The 14,567-nt window shown below is 40.9% G+C and overlaps 1 protein-coding gene across 1 annotated transcript in view; it reads right to left on the bottom strand.

The window, feature by feature from the left end:
* The window catches only part of itfg1 (integrin alpha FG-GAP repeat containing 1), a 138,183-nt gene extending 123,822 nt beyond the window's left edge, over nucleotides 1–14,361 (bottom strand). Inside the window, exons 1-6 of the mRNA XM_037094518.1 lie at nucleotides 13,969–14,361; nucleotides 13,569–13,653; nucleotides 13,243–13,376; nucleotides 11,734–11,791; nucleotides 11,383–11,460; nucleotides 11,154–11,248 (exon numbers count right to left, since the gene is read on the bottom strand). Of these exons, the coding sequence (XP_036950413.1) occupies nucleotides 11,154–11,248; nucleotides 11,383–11,460; nucleotides 11,734–11,791; nucleotides 13,243–13,376; nucleotides 13,569–13,653; nucleotides 13,969–14,146 (628 nt within the window). The 5' untranslated portion in view covers nucleotides 14,147–14,361. The remainder of the gene's footprint in view (nucleotides 1–11,153; nucleotides 11,249–11,382; nucleotides 11,461–11,733; nucleotides 11,792–13,242; nucleotides 13,377–13,568; nucleotides 13,654–13,968) is intronic.
* Between the last annotated feature and the right edge of the window lie 206 nt (nucleotides 14,362–14,567).

The following is a 14,567-nucleotide window of genomic DNA, read 5'->3' as shown; positions in this document are numbered from 1 at the left end:
CTCCTTTAAAAAAAATAACTGATCTCTCTTCCTTTCTTTTCTGTTGTCCTTCCCTTTACCTGCTTTCAAGCACCGTGTCATAGAAAGGTGAAAGCAGCCAAGTGACCCAGTAAGTGAGCATCCACTCTTGCATCCAGGCATTGTGAGAGTTGTGGTCAATAAAGCTAAATTCATTTAATAGACAACCTGTGAGATTCCTCTCCCTTTGGGAAGATCAGCAAACAGTATGTTAGTAAATTCTGTGCCATTCCAATTAATTTGCTAGAACCCTGCCAGGAGGTGAACTGCTCCGTTGGTCTCCTGCAGATTTTGAAAATCCAATCAGCAATGTCTCCCATATCATACATAATATAGAGGTGAAGGAAATAATAATGCAACCTCTTGCCTATTCATTTTGAAAACGGCGACATGATGACATTTATTAAATGATGAAAAAACGGATAAGGTGAAACTGAGTGAATCAGAATATCCAGAATATCAGAAAACATGTTTCCCTTATAAAGGTTCTCTCACTCCGTCTGTTGTTCCATCTACTGAAACTTTCTTCCTCCCAACCCTCCTTCTAATATCCAGTCCTCTTACCTGCTTTCCATAGTTTAGTGAGGCTATCCAAGGCCAACAACAACAACAGGAACAGCAGCAGTAGTATAACAACCCCCTCCTTGTACCTGTGAAAGGCCTTGCAGCAGAAGCGGTGGTGGTTTACCCAGACTGCAGTGCAGAGCGGATCTGACAGCCAGCCGCGGCTGCTGCATTAGTGTCTGATATGCTGTGTGTGTTTGTGCGTGTGTACTGTCACTTCACTCATCATCAACACGCTCCAACACTTTAGGGTTATGTGCATCTGTGTGTGTTGACGGGGCAACAGAAAGCAAAATTTTGCTACAAAAATATGAGAGAGCAACAGAAGAGAATAATGGCAGAGCAGGAAACAGGCATATGGGAACCCACAGAAAGGAAGGAAAAGAGAAGGTGTAGAGAGACAGTGTGATGAAGTAATAGAAAGAAAGAGAGACAGACAGAGATGATCCTCCACCCCCATTTCTTTATGCCTCTAATGCCCCTGAGCAGGTTATTTGTTAGCCTGTTACTCAGCAAACAAGCTGTGACTCCTATCCCCCGCTGGCTTTCAAAGGGACACAAATACAAATGCACAAACATGCACACACGTGAAGATGCAGTTTCGTTCAAGGTTTGCCGAGGAGATGGGTTCAAGGAAGGCCGCCATGCTCACTGATCTCATTGTCCTGTTTATGGCAGTTGGGGGACAAATGTCCACTTTGCATGCGTTTGGTTTGTTGTTGTTGAGGCTGACAGTAATGAGGCAGAATGAGAAGGATAGAAGCACAAAGTGTGTGCCCCCTGTGCTCGCTTGTTTTTGTATTTGTGTGTCCATAAGCCATCCTGCAGCCTATCAGTCAAGTCCTCCGTGTTCGTCTGCTTGAATCAATTTGTTCCCTCCGTCTTTAACCCTGGGACTGATCCATGCCTCAAGTAGACGGGGGTTTTGGCATTCTGAAGGAAATGTCACAGCCGTCACCAGTGAAACAGATGCTATGCCTCCAACAGACATTAGGAGGGTATCCTCACTCTCAGCAAGAGTAGCTGCAAGGCAATAAGGTTAGTCGACAAATATGCAGACCTTCAATCCAGTCTACTGATATTCAATGTCTAATATTGGGGGAAAACATGTATACAGTCATGACAGACCAATTCAGGGCTGGAAATACTATCAGCCAAAACTTATTTTCAAAAAGTGCTCCAGACAACAAATAAGTTCATTGTTGGAGTCACAGACCACACAGAAAAAAGCTGTGTAAGACAGACAGTGATATAACTGCATGTCAACAACATCAAGCCACCATGACCTTGCATTACAGTATGACTGCCAAAAGACCCCCTGCAATGAAAAAGGACCCCACATTGCTGACATCTGCCGTGGGTCTCTTGTTCCTGCAGGCTAAACTTCTCTGTGCAGACCTTTACATAAAATGAGGTATTAAGATGATACTTGAAATATGATACTGAGCCTGAGACCCTCAGGAAGGTCATACCAAAGCTGTGGAGCCCTGAGAGCAACAACCTGCTCACCTTTAGCCTCTCACAATGATACAGGACAAGCTTGGAGATGTGTGCCTGAAGACCTTGGGCTCACTAGGAAAAAAAACATAAATGACTGGACACTAAGTCTGTGAAAAATGACAACCAAGGACAAGGTGTTTAAACAGGTGTAGCTCCAGTCCTATATGATCTTAGATTAACATTCAGTAGAGAGCATTAACAATCTTAGTACTGACTTCATTTTGTGAAGTTTCTTTACATGTTTTTTGGGAATGTTTTTCCAACTATACCCCAAAATGCACAATGTCAGAGTGTCCCTTTTAGAGGTGTGAGAGCGGACTGGAGCCAAATTTTCACAGGCCACATCCATTGATATGTAGCCCTGTCCCTCTGCTAGCAAGGAACCACCGGACTGTGAAACTAGTTTTTTCAAACTTGCCCAGAACCCACAAAGACGATTTACTATAGTGTCAAAAGAAGGAGCAGAAGAAAGAAATACATTTATACAGCTACCTTGTCAGCTGAGAGGGAACATCCAAGGTAAGCTGCGCCATCACATACAGTTCACTTGCTAATGTAGAGAAATATGACAGTCAGTTTTCCCCTCCCAGTTAAAATGTCTGACAGGGGCTGAGTAGGTTGAACTATCCTCTTCAAAGATGCCTCCCAGAGGCTACAACATGGCTGGCTTGGCTGCTTTGTCACAACACCGTCAATAAAGAATGCATGCTGTTTGTCAGTGTTATAGCTACAACACTTACACCATCCACACAAAAGTGCAGCAGGGTGTTGAGTATCAGGTTTGCTTTTGTCCATGTATGAGATAAAGGTTGTGTGTAATCAGCAAACTGTAATTCACACAATGATGTTGGTTCTGATGTGCACATAGTCACATCAACACACCCACCATCCTCCCGCACAATACCACCAAACAAAAAGCACACACACACACACACACACACACACACACACACACACACACACACACACACACACACACACACACACACACACACACACACACACACACACACAGTCTGAGAGAGAGACAGAGAGAAAGAGAGAAGAGAGAAAGAGAGAGAAATAAAATGCAAAATCCAGGCCAGCTACAAAGTGAAAAGCTCTGTAGATTAAATCCGTCTCTAAGCCAATATGTAGCCTGACTCCACGCTGTGTGACTTCCACCCCGATCTATCAAAACGGCTCATTCACAAACATGGCAAAACACACCAGTGCAGAATGGAGCAATGCTATTCCCAGAAGAAATAATCTCCTAAAACCATTACAGGGAACAACGTAGGTGCAGCAGCTATAGGGAGGATTATGTCCAAACCCTCTCATACACACACATACACTTCCCGTCCTGTTTTGCACACTTTCTTTATGCTGCACATGTGCGTATGTGTAAACAGAAACTGTTCACAGAGCTGCTGTAACAAGCATGGGAAAGCTCATTCCGTGGACTGGAACGAAGTGTGTGACTGTGTGTGTACGCAAGGCATGCATCAGTGGAGTGTGCCAACAGCAAAAGTAACTGAATACACTGATATGTCTACATGTGTGACTATTTGTGCCAACTAATTCAATTTACATCAGGATTTTCAGAGATTTCGGAAAAATCAAACACTTGACTTTGCACCAGAATAAGAGCCTGAAATCCTGCAGACTGGGAAGACTGATCATCAAACCAACCGTGTCCTGGTGTTCTGGAGGTCTATCGTGCACTCCAAGGAACCACGTGAGCACAACTTCACTGATTCATATTCAACCAGGGACCTACTGTACCTGCCTTCCCACACTGTTTCATTCATCATATATTCTTTTGCTTAATTTAACTGGGCTAAACCAAACCGGCTGTCGAGTAAGTAACCTCAGTACATCGCAGCAAAATGTCAGGTCACCATTGCAACACTGCATTTCATTCTCTGCACCATTACCAAGATAGAGCCCTAAGGGTCTACAGCCATGCTAGCAGAGCTGTGAGGCTGTAGAATTGCACAGCAGTACTTTGAGGTAGATGCTAATGTCAGCAATGCTGATGAGCCCACAATGACAAGGTTTATATGCTGATGTAAAAAGCTACCATGTTCACAATCTTAGTGTCCCAGTATGCTAGAATTTCTTTATCAGCGCTTAGCAAAAATCACAGCTGAGGCTGATGGGAATGACATTCGTTTTGTGGGTATTTGGTTATTAACCAAAATATTGGCATTCATCCCCTGGGAACAACAAATGTCTGTACCAAGTTCTGAGCCAAACCATCAAGTAGACGCTGAGATATTTTACTGGATAAATACACATTTTAATCTGGTGGTGGTACCACAGGAAATGTCAGAGGATCACCAAAGTCAGTGGGATTCATCCTCAAGGTCCCATGAATTCCAGTATATGTCATTGAAATGCAATCCATCATATAGTTATTGCAATATTTCAGTGTAGTGTAGGCTGAAGTTGCAGACTGATCAACAAATGGACTGATCCATACAGTCACTCTGCTAGCAAGAAACACAATTATTATTTATGTTGGTATGAATGGAAAGGCAGCTTGACAGTGACAAATTCAGAGATTAGTCCTTTTCACAGATACCTCAGTTCAGGTGACTCACAACTAGCCTTTGTGCATGTCCGTGTCCATGTTTTCTTCGAGACTAGGGAGTTTATTTTGGGACAGAGAAAGTACAACCTCAGGCCATGGTCGCAGTGCTGTGCATATCAGAGGGAAATGCTCTGCCTCATTTATTCCTATTATTCATTTATCTGCAAAAACACCTGTGCTCACTAAAATAAACACCATTTTGCCCGTTTGACGCTGTGCCAGCTTTCCTGGAGGCGGAGATGCTACAAACGACACACCTCAAAGGGCTGGCGCAGCGCAGCAGGCGCTCCTAACATGGCTGTGAGCTCACTCCAAATCTCTATAAAATGGGGCAATCACAATGTGAAGAACTGATGTGTTAATGAAGATGTAGGCTACATGTGGCTGTGTGTGCTGAGGGTTTAGCAGTGGGAAATGTTCTGCTTTTGTAGGATTGTTGGAAAAGACAGTTGTTTGGATACTTGTAAATAAGCCAAATTAATTTTGTTTTGTTTAATCCACACTATGCCAGCTTTTTCCTCCAGTGAAAACTGGGGTTTTCAAATGATTGCCCAAGTGGCTAAATTTGAATAGATGGAAAAACTTTTCCAAATCACTAACACATTATTTCCAGTTTGACGGAGCGATACTAATTGGCCAAAATACTTCAGCTAATCAGGCCAACAGTTTATCGCCTAAGACTTTCTCTGCAGTCAATATAGTTAATCACACCACACAAATACCATCACTGGCAAATCTTTGTTTCTTATGAACAACAGCTATACACACAGTATGTCATAAAGTTATTTGATCAAGAGTGTCAGTGCATCAGTCCACAGATGTTTTAGGGCAGCGAATCAGGCTGCTGTTTGATGGGGCTTTGTTTATGATCCTGTTTGCTGTAGTGCTCATTTTGATGGGAGCATATTATTTAATTCAACTGGGAAACCAGGCTTATAAACAAGAGTGGGGAAGTATTACATTATTATTATTATTATTATTATTATTATTATTATTATTATTATTATTATTATTATTATTATTATTATTATTATTATTATCAATAATACCAGACAAATAAGTTGTCTTTTCTATCATTATTTTAAAATCCTTACAATACACTTCAGCAGAGGGTGAAAGTCTCTTGCTCTGTGATAATGCCTGATTATCAAAATGGCTGTAAAAAATGTCTTACTCTACCATCCAAACGTAAACTTAATCCCTGTATAATCAATTCTTCTTCTTGACTACCCTTGTTAGGTGGCAAATCTGCCCCCCCCCCCCTCCCCAATCACCACCACATTATTAGTCAGACAATCAGCAAGCCACTCTGACACACAGCTACAGTAGTTTAATTGGCTGCTGCACAGAGCATTACCATGCCCGTTGCCTAGCAATGGATCCTTATGCCAGTATTGCTGTCTTTGTGCATGTTTTTCCCAAAATGGCTTCTATAATTACTTTGCAATTACTACCTTTTCCCTCACAAGCTATAATCGTGCTCCCGGTAGCTTTCTGCCTGGCAGGGCTCTTCACGTATCATGATTTAATATGGCCCTGGCAGGTTACTATGACCCAGGACTGGAGACAGATTTAATATAGGTGAATACTTTCAGAGTATACCATTCAAATGAGGGCTACAGAAGCACCTGCTCACGTCAGCCTTCTATTGTGTGAATCTGAACGTGCTGGCAGTCCCGCAAAAGCATTTTTCCCAGCTTATTAGCTGTCACCAGAGGTGACCAGATAGAACATCATCATCAAGTACATCTACAAAGCCAGTTCAATTATAAGCTAGCTTTTGTGGTGCAAGGAAAGCAATATACTGCACACACAGCCTTCGTGTGGGGTGGCACTGTCTAGGTGCTGACTGTTAGAAAGGTAACTGGGCAAAAATGTTGATGACAAGGTTTATTCTTTCAGAAAAACATCTGTGGATCGATGCAAGGGGCTATGGGCTAAATGCCAAGTTCTCCTAAACTAATGTTTGATCCACTCCTGTGTCTCATCTTTCCTTACACTCTTGACAACTGACACTGCATATATTATTGTTAAGTACCAAAGTCAGCTGGTAAAAGTCAGCTGGTAAAAGCTGTAGTCATTTAAAGAGGCCTGAATGTGTGGAAACAGAAAAAGGTCTCCGGGAAACAAAGGAACATCAACACAAAGCTGTTAAAAACGCGTTGCTGTTAGAGACACTGGCTGGACGAGGATGATAGTAACAAAAGAGATTACAGGCCATATGCAGCATGTCAGCGCCAGGTTGGTTGGCTGGAGAGTCCAATAAGCGACCTAAATGAGGCCTTGACACCGGCCAGGAAACAATTCCAGGCTTTTTTTTCTGCTGGCGGTGCAGATGTACTGAGGTCAGCCAATACACTACCATGAGACTGTTTACAGCTATGACACTGGACCGAGATTGGAGTCGTGACACAGCCCTGAAACAGCCCTCATCCTCCTTGGACCGACTGACAAAATACCTCACTGCATTACAGTGCTGGTGGGTGACAGAGGGGACACTTAGGGCTTCCAGTGTGAAACCCTTTTTCAAAATGATGACAGCCATGTGTCCCACTTACGATTCTAAATGCATTTCCATTATAAAGATTTATTGCCAGTCTTTACTTGTTTTGCCATCTTGGGCTTAGAAGCGTTACTTCAATTTGTCCTGTGACTGACTGTCGATTAGTGGATCTAGTTAAGGCACTTCCCTGTACAGTCCCTTTGAACACAGTCATTAAGATGGTCTTCAGTTAGACTTGTAATTCCCCATTAGCCAACGGACATCATTGCAAAGAAACGTTGTGCTCCGCCAATATCTTTACGAGGCATCTGTGAAATTCAAATAAGTTTCGAAACTTTTTTCATTTTCCCCTGTTTACCCAATTTGCATTTTTAAGTGATTCACACTTTTTCCCCACAGTAACTTAACTCTACACACCTCAATTAAGATTAATTTAGATTAATGTGCATTCATACTCTCATTTCTCATTAATATTACCAATATGACTAACTATGAGCTGTAAAATTATAAGGCTTGAGGTGCTTCAAATTAGTTTCGTCAAACTTCAGCCAAAACATTAGCAAACTGGGGAAGACTAAATTCCCAGAGGATAAATGATAAATGCAAATGCACTTGATGAATAAAGTATCCTAGGAACAGCATTACTGATTACTAACTGATGCATAGTGATATACAGGGCTTCCTTTCTAAGCAACATATACATATAGACTATGATATTTTTAAGAGACATTTTGGTAATCAGGCACTTTCAAAGAGAGACTTTTTATCATCATGAAGCCAATGTGAGCATCAGTGGCAGCTGGAAAGCTTCCAACTGTCATTTATCTTAAAACAGGCTAACTAGCAGGACCCAGATTGTCTGAAAAACTCTCTCTCTCCCTCCTTAAGCCACACTGTGATGCTCCAGCCGGTAACGCTTAGAGGAGCAGGTGGTCACAGCAGACAGAGAGCTGAGCCATGCTGAAAACTCCCCCTCCCCTCTGCTCATCTCCCACCCTTCCACTGCCCTTTATCGTTCCTACTATCCTTTTCCTTCAAAAGCATTCATCCTCTCCGACTTCAATTTATTTCTCCATCCGTTCCTGCCTACTTTCTTCTCTCTCGCTCGGTCCATCCATCAATCCATCTGCATGCCCCCACAGACTGAGGCAGCCAAAACGTCTGACATCCAACACATGTGCAACTGTGGTTCTCCTTCTCATGCTGTGTTGTTCCTGCAGCATGTTCACTCACAGAACACTAACACAGAACACGCAGTTAAAAAGTCACAAAGATTTGTTTACATACGGGTAGGAGAGAAAAAGTTAGAGGTGAGTCCATCAGGAGAGTCGAAGGGAGACTGACATACAGGCCATCAGTCTGACAGACTGATGAGTTGAAGCCACCTTAACATAGCAGTAGAAAATAAATGTTGCTCTAACACAATGCAATCTGTATTAAAACCAAAACACCAAATATTGCCACCGAGATCTCATTATGTTTATTGACTTTCTCATAATCCCTGAACAGATTAAATATGAATTAAAATCTGCTCTGGTTGAACTGTGACAGGCCTGGGAATAAAACCACACCACACAAAGATACCTGCAGTGAGTCTGACATGACTAAATCCTCTGTGATTACCTTAAACACAAGGATTAGTTTCCAGAGGGAAAAAAATCCTCCTATAAGTCTAAGTGACAGTGCTACAGGAACAGCTGTGTGATGCTGTAAAACAAGAATGAGGAGATTTTTCCATTCACTGGTGAAGAAAATGGCTATTCCTTTCTCTCTTAGTCAACTGGAAAATTAGTGGCCTCTTGTCTGATTCCTGGAGTTTCCTCTGGAGAAACTTTGTGGAACGCACTTCAGGAAGCAACGTCCTTAAATTGAAAGTTTACAACTACAAAATTTGTGCGTCCTGTGAGATTTTTGTTACAAGAAAAGAGGTAGGCAGTGGTCTGGAGAGAATTTATAAATCAGGGACCAGGTAGAATCTGAAAATATGGTAATCCTATTCTACACACAATAATTTGAAGGCTCATTGTTTGCAGCTCTTAACAATTTTCCAAGAAAAAATTTCCAGATTTTTAAAAGACATATTTTCAATGATTTAAATGAACACAGCCAGATGGTCATTTTATTAAGTTAGAATTAACAAAACAAATACATACTGAGCCTTTTGCCAAGTATGGAGAATGGGGTGGGGGTAATATTGTGACTTAACAACACACACTATAAACTAAACCACACATGATACAAGTCATTAAGGTATTGCCAGTGTCAAAGTTTGCCTTTCCCCCATACCTGCAGTTGACGTCTAAATTTTCCTCTTAAGCTCAGAAATGATTTCACCGTATCTTTGCATCTATTTGTAGAACACATCCTTCAGCGGCACCCTGCCTTCTTCTGAGTCAGTAGAGGATGGAACAGCTGGCTAGTTTGGTGTTACAGAGAAGAAAGAGAGAGCGAAGCTGCCAAATGACCTGTCGTGAGGGATGCGTACTGCTCTGGAGAGCTGGTATGGTCTTGTTCACTCTCTGCTCCATTCTATGCACCAATAACTGTGGGTTTATTACATGTAAACGTGAAAGAAAATCAATATTAATGTCACTTAATCCATTATTGTCTATCCCACAACTAAACCACATTATCTTACTCAACATATGTGCGTTAACATCACTATGGCTGTCCTTGATTTGTAACTGACAAAGGAAACATTGTCATTTCAGAGCCAAACTTATATAAAGTGGATGCAGTAGAATTGTAGCCTCATGGTGTATGTTAGCATTACTCTGTGGATTACATTTGAGACCCGTGTATAGCTTTTGAAGGGAGACGTGTATGATCAAAAATACAAATGTGCCAAAGGCATGTAGTTCCTCAGAGGGCCTCATGTAATTAAATGTGCAGAATTACTCCCCTTTTCAGAAGCCGCCTCCCAAGGTGCTCATTCTCCAAAGAATTCATCATTTCAGCGCTGGTGGCTCTTTGCTTGATTTCAGTTTTTTGCATCTCAATCAAGAACTCAACTGTGTCTTGTTTGCAACCCAGCATTCCTATATACATTAATAGCACTTATTGATCCATGCAGGGAAACACTGAGAGTCCACAGTGGAGGAAAAGTCGGCGGTGCTCATTTTGGTTACTGTTGTCATAAATCGATGGCACATGGCACAATGTGCAGTCAAGGATCTGAGCTGCAAGTCACACAGTGTCTGAGAGTGTATGTTTGTATGGCTGTGTGCACTTCATCTGCAATGTTAGGAAATACCTTCAGTACTGTATATTAAGACGCACAGAGAAGCTAAATAAAATAGTGGCTTGAACAAGAACATTTATAAGGGGGATGCCTGCTCTCACATTGTCTTAAAACATGTCCTTCCATTAAGGGTGGGTTAAATACTAAAAGTTAAAATCACAGTATTTTTTCACTCGTGCGATGCTGATGGTATGATATACAGGTATTACATTTTTTTTTAAAAATTTTTCAGAGGAGTAGCCTGTCCTGTCTTCTTTATTTAAATAAAGTTAATATTTTTTGATATTAAATTAAGTAAATGGTATGTATCCTTATCAAACAGGGACATGGGAGAGTATCACGCACTCTCAACAAAAGCTTAGAGCGTATGTTAAGTAGCAAATGTTTTCATTTTAATTTTACAAACATATATACTGTGTAAAGACACGCATTCAGACCACAAATGAACTTTTGAAGAAAAATTAAATGTCTTATTTATAGAAGTATTACTGATACATCACAGTTATGAAAGTATTGCAAAATCCATGTTGTGGCACATCATCAAACTGTGATGGCCAGTTTACCACCCACCGCTTGACCACCAAGGTAGAAAGGTCTTTAACAGTCACTTTACCATCCTGTCACGCTAAGAAAACTCTGCGGATCATGAGTGAAAAAAGCTGTACATGTAAACAAAGAGCTGGACTTGCAATGCTTAATTTATGCATTGTGTCAAGAGATCATTAGACATTATTTAAACATCACTGACTCACCAGCGGTGAAGTCCTTGTTGAGGTCAATGAAAGCATTAGAGTGAGGGATGCGCATCTTGACAGGTGAACTGAGAGCAATCTCACACTTTTGTTCCCTAAAGAGGACAAAACCCAGAAGGCAACAGCAGGAGTTAAATGCTCTGCATTTAAGAAACTAATTCAAGCTTTGCAAGCATCTGGAAATAAAGACTGGAAATGAAGAAAGTGAGTTTGGGAATCATAATATTACCTATTAGTGAGATAGCAAACTTCAGTGGATAGGTCGTTGGTGGTTCCAAAAATGTCCGGGATCATGTCCCCATTGAAACTGTGGAAAGATTTGTTTTTCAGTGAAATTAAATCTAACCACATCATCAAAAGTAACACTGATCTAACCTTTAGATACATACAAAAAATACAAACTAATGTTTCAATAAATGCTTTCATATCCAGTTCTTGTTGACACTGTAGTAGTGTGTGTCACTATGAAGCTATCGTGACTAAGTGGTGGTGACGCATTGGACTAAACATGAACTTGACTTTAACAGTATTCTTAAAGCAAAGTAGAGTTTATGTTAGCACCATTCAGTTTGATACTTACTCCATAACAAGAGGCTGATCTGCAAAGGTCTTGTTCAACATGAGCCACCCACTCGTATCTGCAGAAGAAGGAAGAATTGAACATGCCCTGGGAAATACTTGGTCTCAAAAAATGAAGAAAAAAAGAAAAAGTGCTGCACAGAGAAAATCAGTGGGTTGGTCAAATCAGGCTAAACAGATGTCTTAGTGTCAACAGCGATGAACAAAGGTTCAACTGAATATGAAGTTAGACGCAACGGTTTAATAAAGGTTTTCTTTTTGGTTTCTGCCTCTGGTAAAGAGATAACAGCTTTACATGGAAAAGGTACGACTCTGATAACAGAGTTTACATTAAACTGCAGCTTATAATTTTCTACTCAGCTACTTTAATAATAACATAATTAATTTGCTGTTTTCTGTGAGTCTGTGACTGTAGCTAAGTTACCCAGAGGAACACACAAATAAAATACTTGTATCTACTATGGGCACAGGACACAGTGACAACAGTGTGAGGTTGATAACCACTGCTGCCTTATTTTAGGGAACTAACAACATGTTATTGCACAACACAATATAGTATTAACACATTAAAGTATGGTGAGTAGCTGAATGCCAAAGTTGTTTTGTCAATGCTCATCATTCTGGACTCACTGATAAAAGGCCTTTTTACAGCAGGTATGTTGACTTGTCAGTAAACGCAGGAAAAACAGACAGTATAGAGACACTGACAATAGCTCTGTTCTCTTCAAGTGTCCCAATAAGTCATGACAGTGAGACAACATGAGCAGTAATATGACCCTGAAACATCTAGATGATATTCAGCCACCATTAATCTACACCTGTGATTAATGATGGCTCATATGTAACCTGTGACCTTCACTGTGAAATGTGAAAACGACTTCCATGGAAAAGGCCCACACAAAGTCAAAGTGGCAAATGCTCAGATTTTAACAAGGCTACCATGCTTAGTACCTGCTTCATAGTTTTAAGTAAGACTATCAGGTAACAAAGACGTTAAACTCTGTCAAATTTTACACACAAATGGCCAAAGGGATCTTTTATTGAACTGACAGTGCACTTCTCCACTGTAAAAAGTCTCTGAATATTGTACTGTGGATGTGGTTGTATATTATCCTTGCCAATTAATCAGACTCAAATACTTTCTTACAATGGACACGCTTTCTTGTTGTGACAGGAAAAGCACAGACCGAAGTAATTACATTAATGACGGCACTGCAATACAGCAGTTAGTCATGTCATACACTGCAACTGTGTCTGACAGAGTCAAAACACCTGCTGTAAAAAGAGGGTCCACTCAGCTGTAGCTTTATTAGTAAAAAAAAAAAAAATGTGTATCACAATGTGTAAAAACAACAACAAAAAAAATACAATAAACACTAGACTAGACTAAAAAATATCCTTATTTTTCTTATGCTGGGGTCAAAATCTAATCATACGTGCCAAAAAGGGTGAATTAAATCCCTTATCAGTGTTTTTTCTGTCCTCCACCCATTCAGTGACAGAACTGTACCTAATGACTGGTTGTGCCCCCAGAAGATGAAAACAGTTGTCAGCTGTTTGGAGTTGATCTGAGCTGTGAGAAGGACATCCATCTGAGAGTCTCCATCATAGTCTCCAGGAACCACACTGGTGATGACGGTGTTGCTGAACACAATCAAATGAGAACCAATGACTTAAGTGGTTTTTACATGCAGCTTTTCCTTCCTACAGAGTAAACATGACCACTATGAAAAGTGAGTGTGAGTCACCACCTCAGTACTGACTAACGAAAAGAAACCAGGACGTGAAATGTTAGATACAATGGGAGAATGAGATAGCACTGAAAGTCACACCTACCTTGGCAAAATATTCTTGGTGATGTTAACTTTGGGCTTGAAGTAAGGCGTTTTCGAGTCCGCCAAAAAGATCACCACTTCAGACTCTGAAATGTTAATACGAGGTCAACATGGCATTGATTACATGACAGCTCATTTAATCTGAACGAGGATCTACCTGTCGTTTAAAGTGAAGCAGATGACCTATGCATGGAGCCGTATGTTTACACAGTGTAATATATTTCTTGTGGCATTATAACGGCGAATTTTCGTCCACGTACATTTCTATATTTTCTTATCCTCGCGAAACGTGTATTAAAACTTAGCTGTAGCGCTAAATATCGTATAGGCGCCATATACAACTTGTGCAAGTCCATAATAAGCTAACAAGCCAGAGTAACGTCACTGAAGAGTTAGCATACTCTCTCTGATGATGAAGATGTCTGTCTGTTTATCCGCGTAGAAATCTCCAAACGCCGCCACCGTCCCATAATTTTCGGCACCGAACAGGTCTGCCGTGACATCCTGGAGAGCATATGTGGTATTCTGCCCCACAGAAAGTAAGAAAAACGCCAATACATTGAATTTGGATATCCACATCCTTGCTTGGATGCTAGTGCAGCTCCTCACAACAACACCGACTGCAATACGGCAGAGAGCTGTACGGCAGGAGGTGTTATCACAGCTTCTCCTGATTAAATTATGCAGTTCGTTGAACTTTCATGTTAAATTCAGACAGCTGTGCAGTTATTTTCACTATATTAGAAAAATGTAGAGGCAGTGAGCTGAAGTAAGATTACACAATGAAATATTACAGCTTCCTCGTTTACGTCAGTGTCGTGCTTCCGGGTGGTTTGACAGTTGACAGCTGAATCAAGTTAGAGAGGATAAGCGAGGGCTAAAACGGAAATGAAGAAAGGTTACCTTCAGAATAAACTCGTACTGTTAGTCAAGCAGGGAAAGTACAAATACGAGACTCCCATACGCTATAATTTGAAGTGAAACGTTGTTTGAATTGTAA

The sequence above is a fragment of the Acanthopagrus latus genome, chromosome 4 (assembly GCF_904848185.1).
Source record: "Acanthopagrus latus isolate v.2019 chromosome 4, fAcaLat1.1, whole genome shotgun sequence".
NCBI classification, from domain to species: domain Eukaryota; kingdom Metazoa; phylum Chordata; class Actinopteri; order Spariformes; family Sparidae; genus Acanthopagrus; species Acanthopagrus latus.
This window is presented reverse-complemented; position numbering and strand designations above follow the sequence as displayed.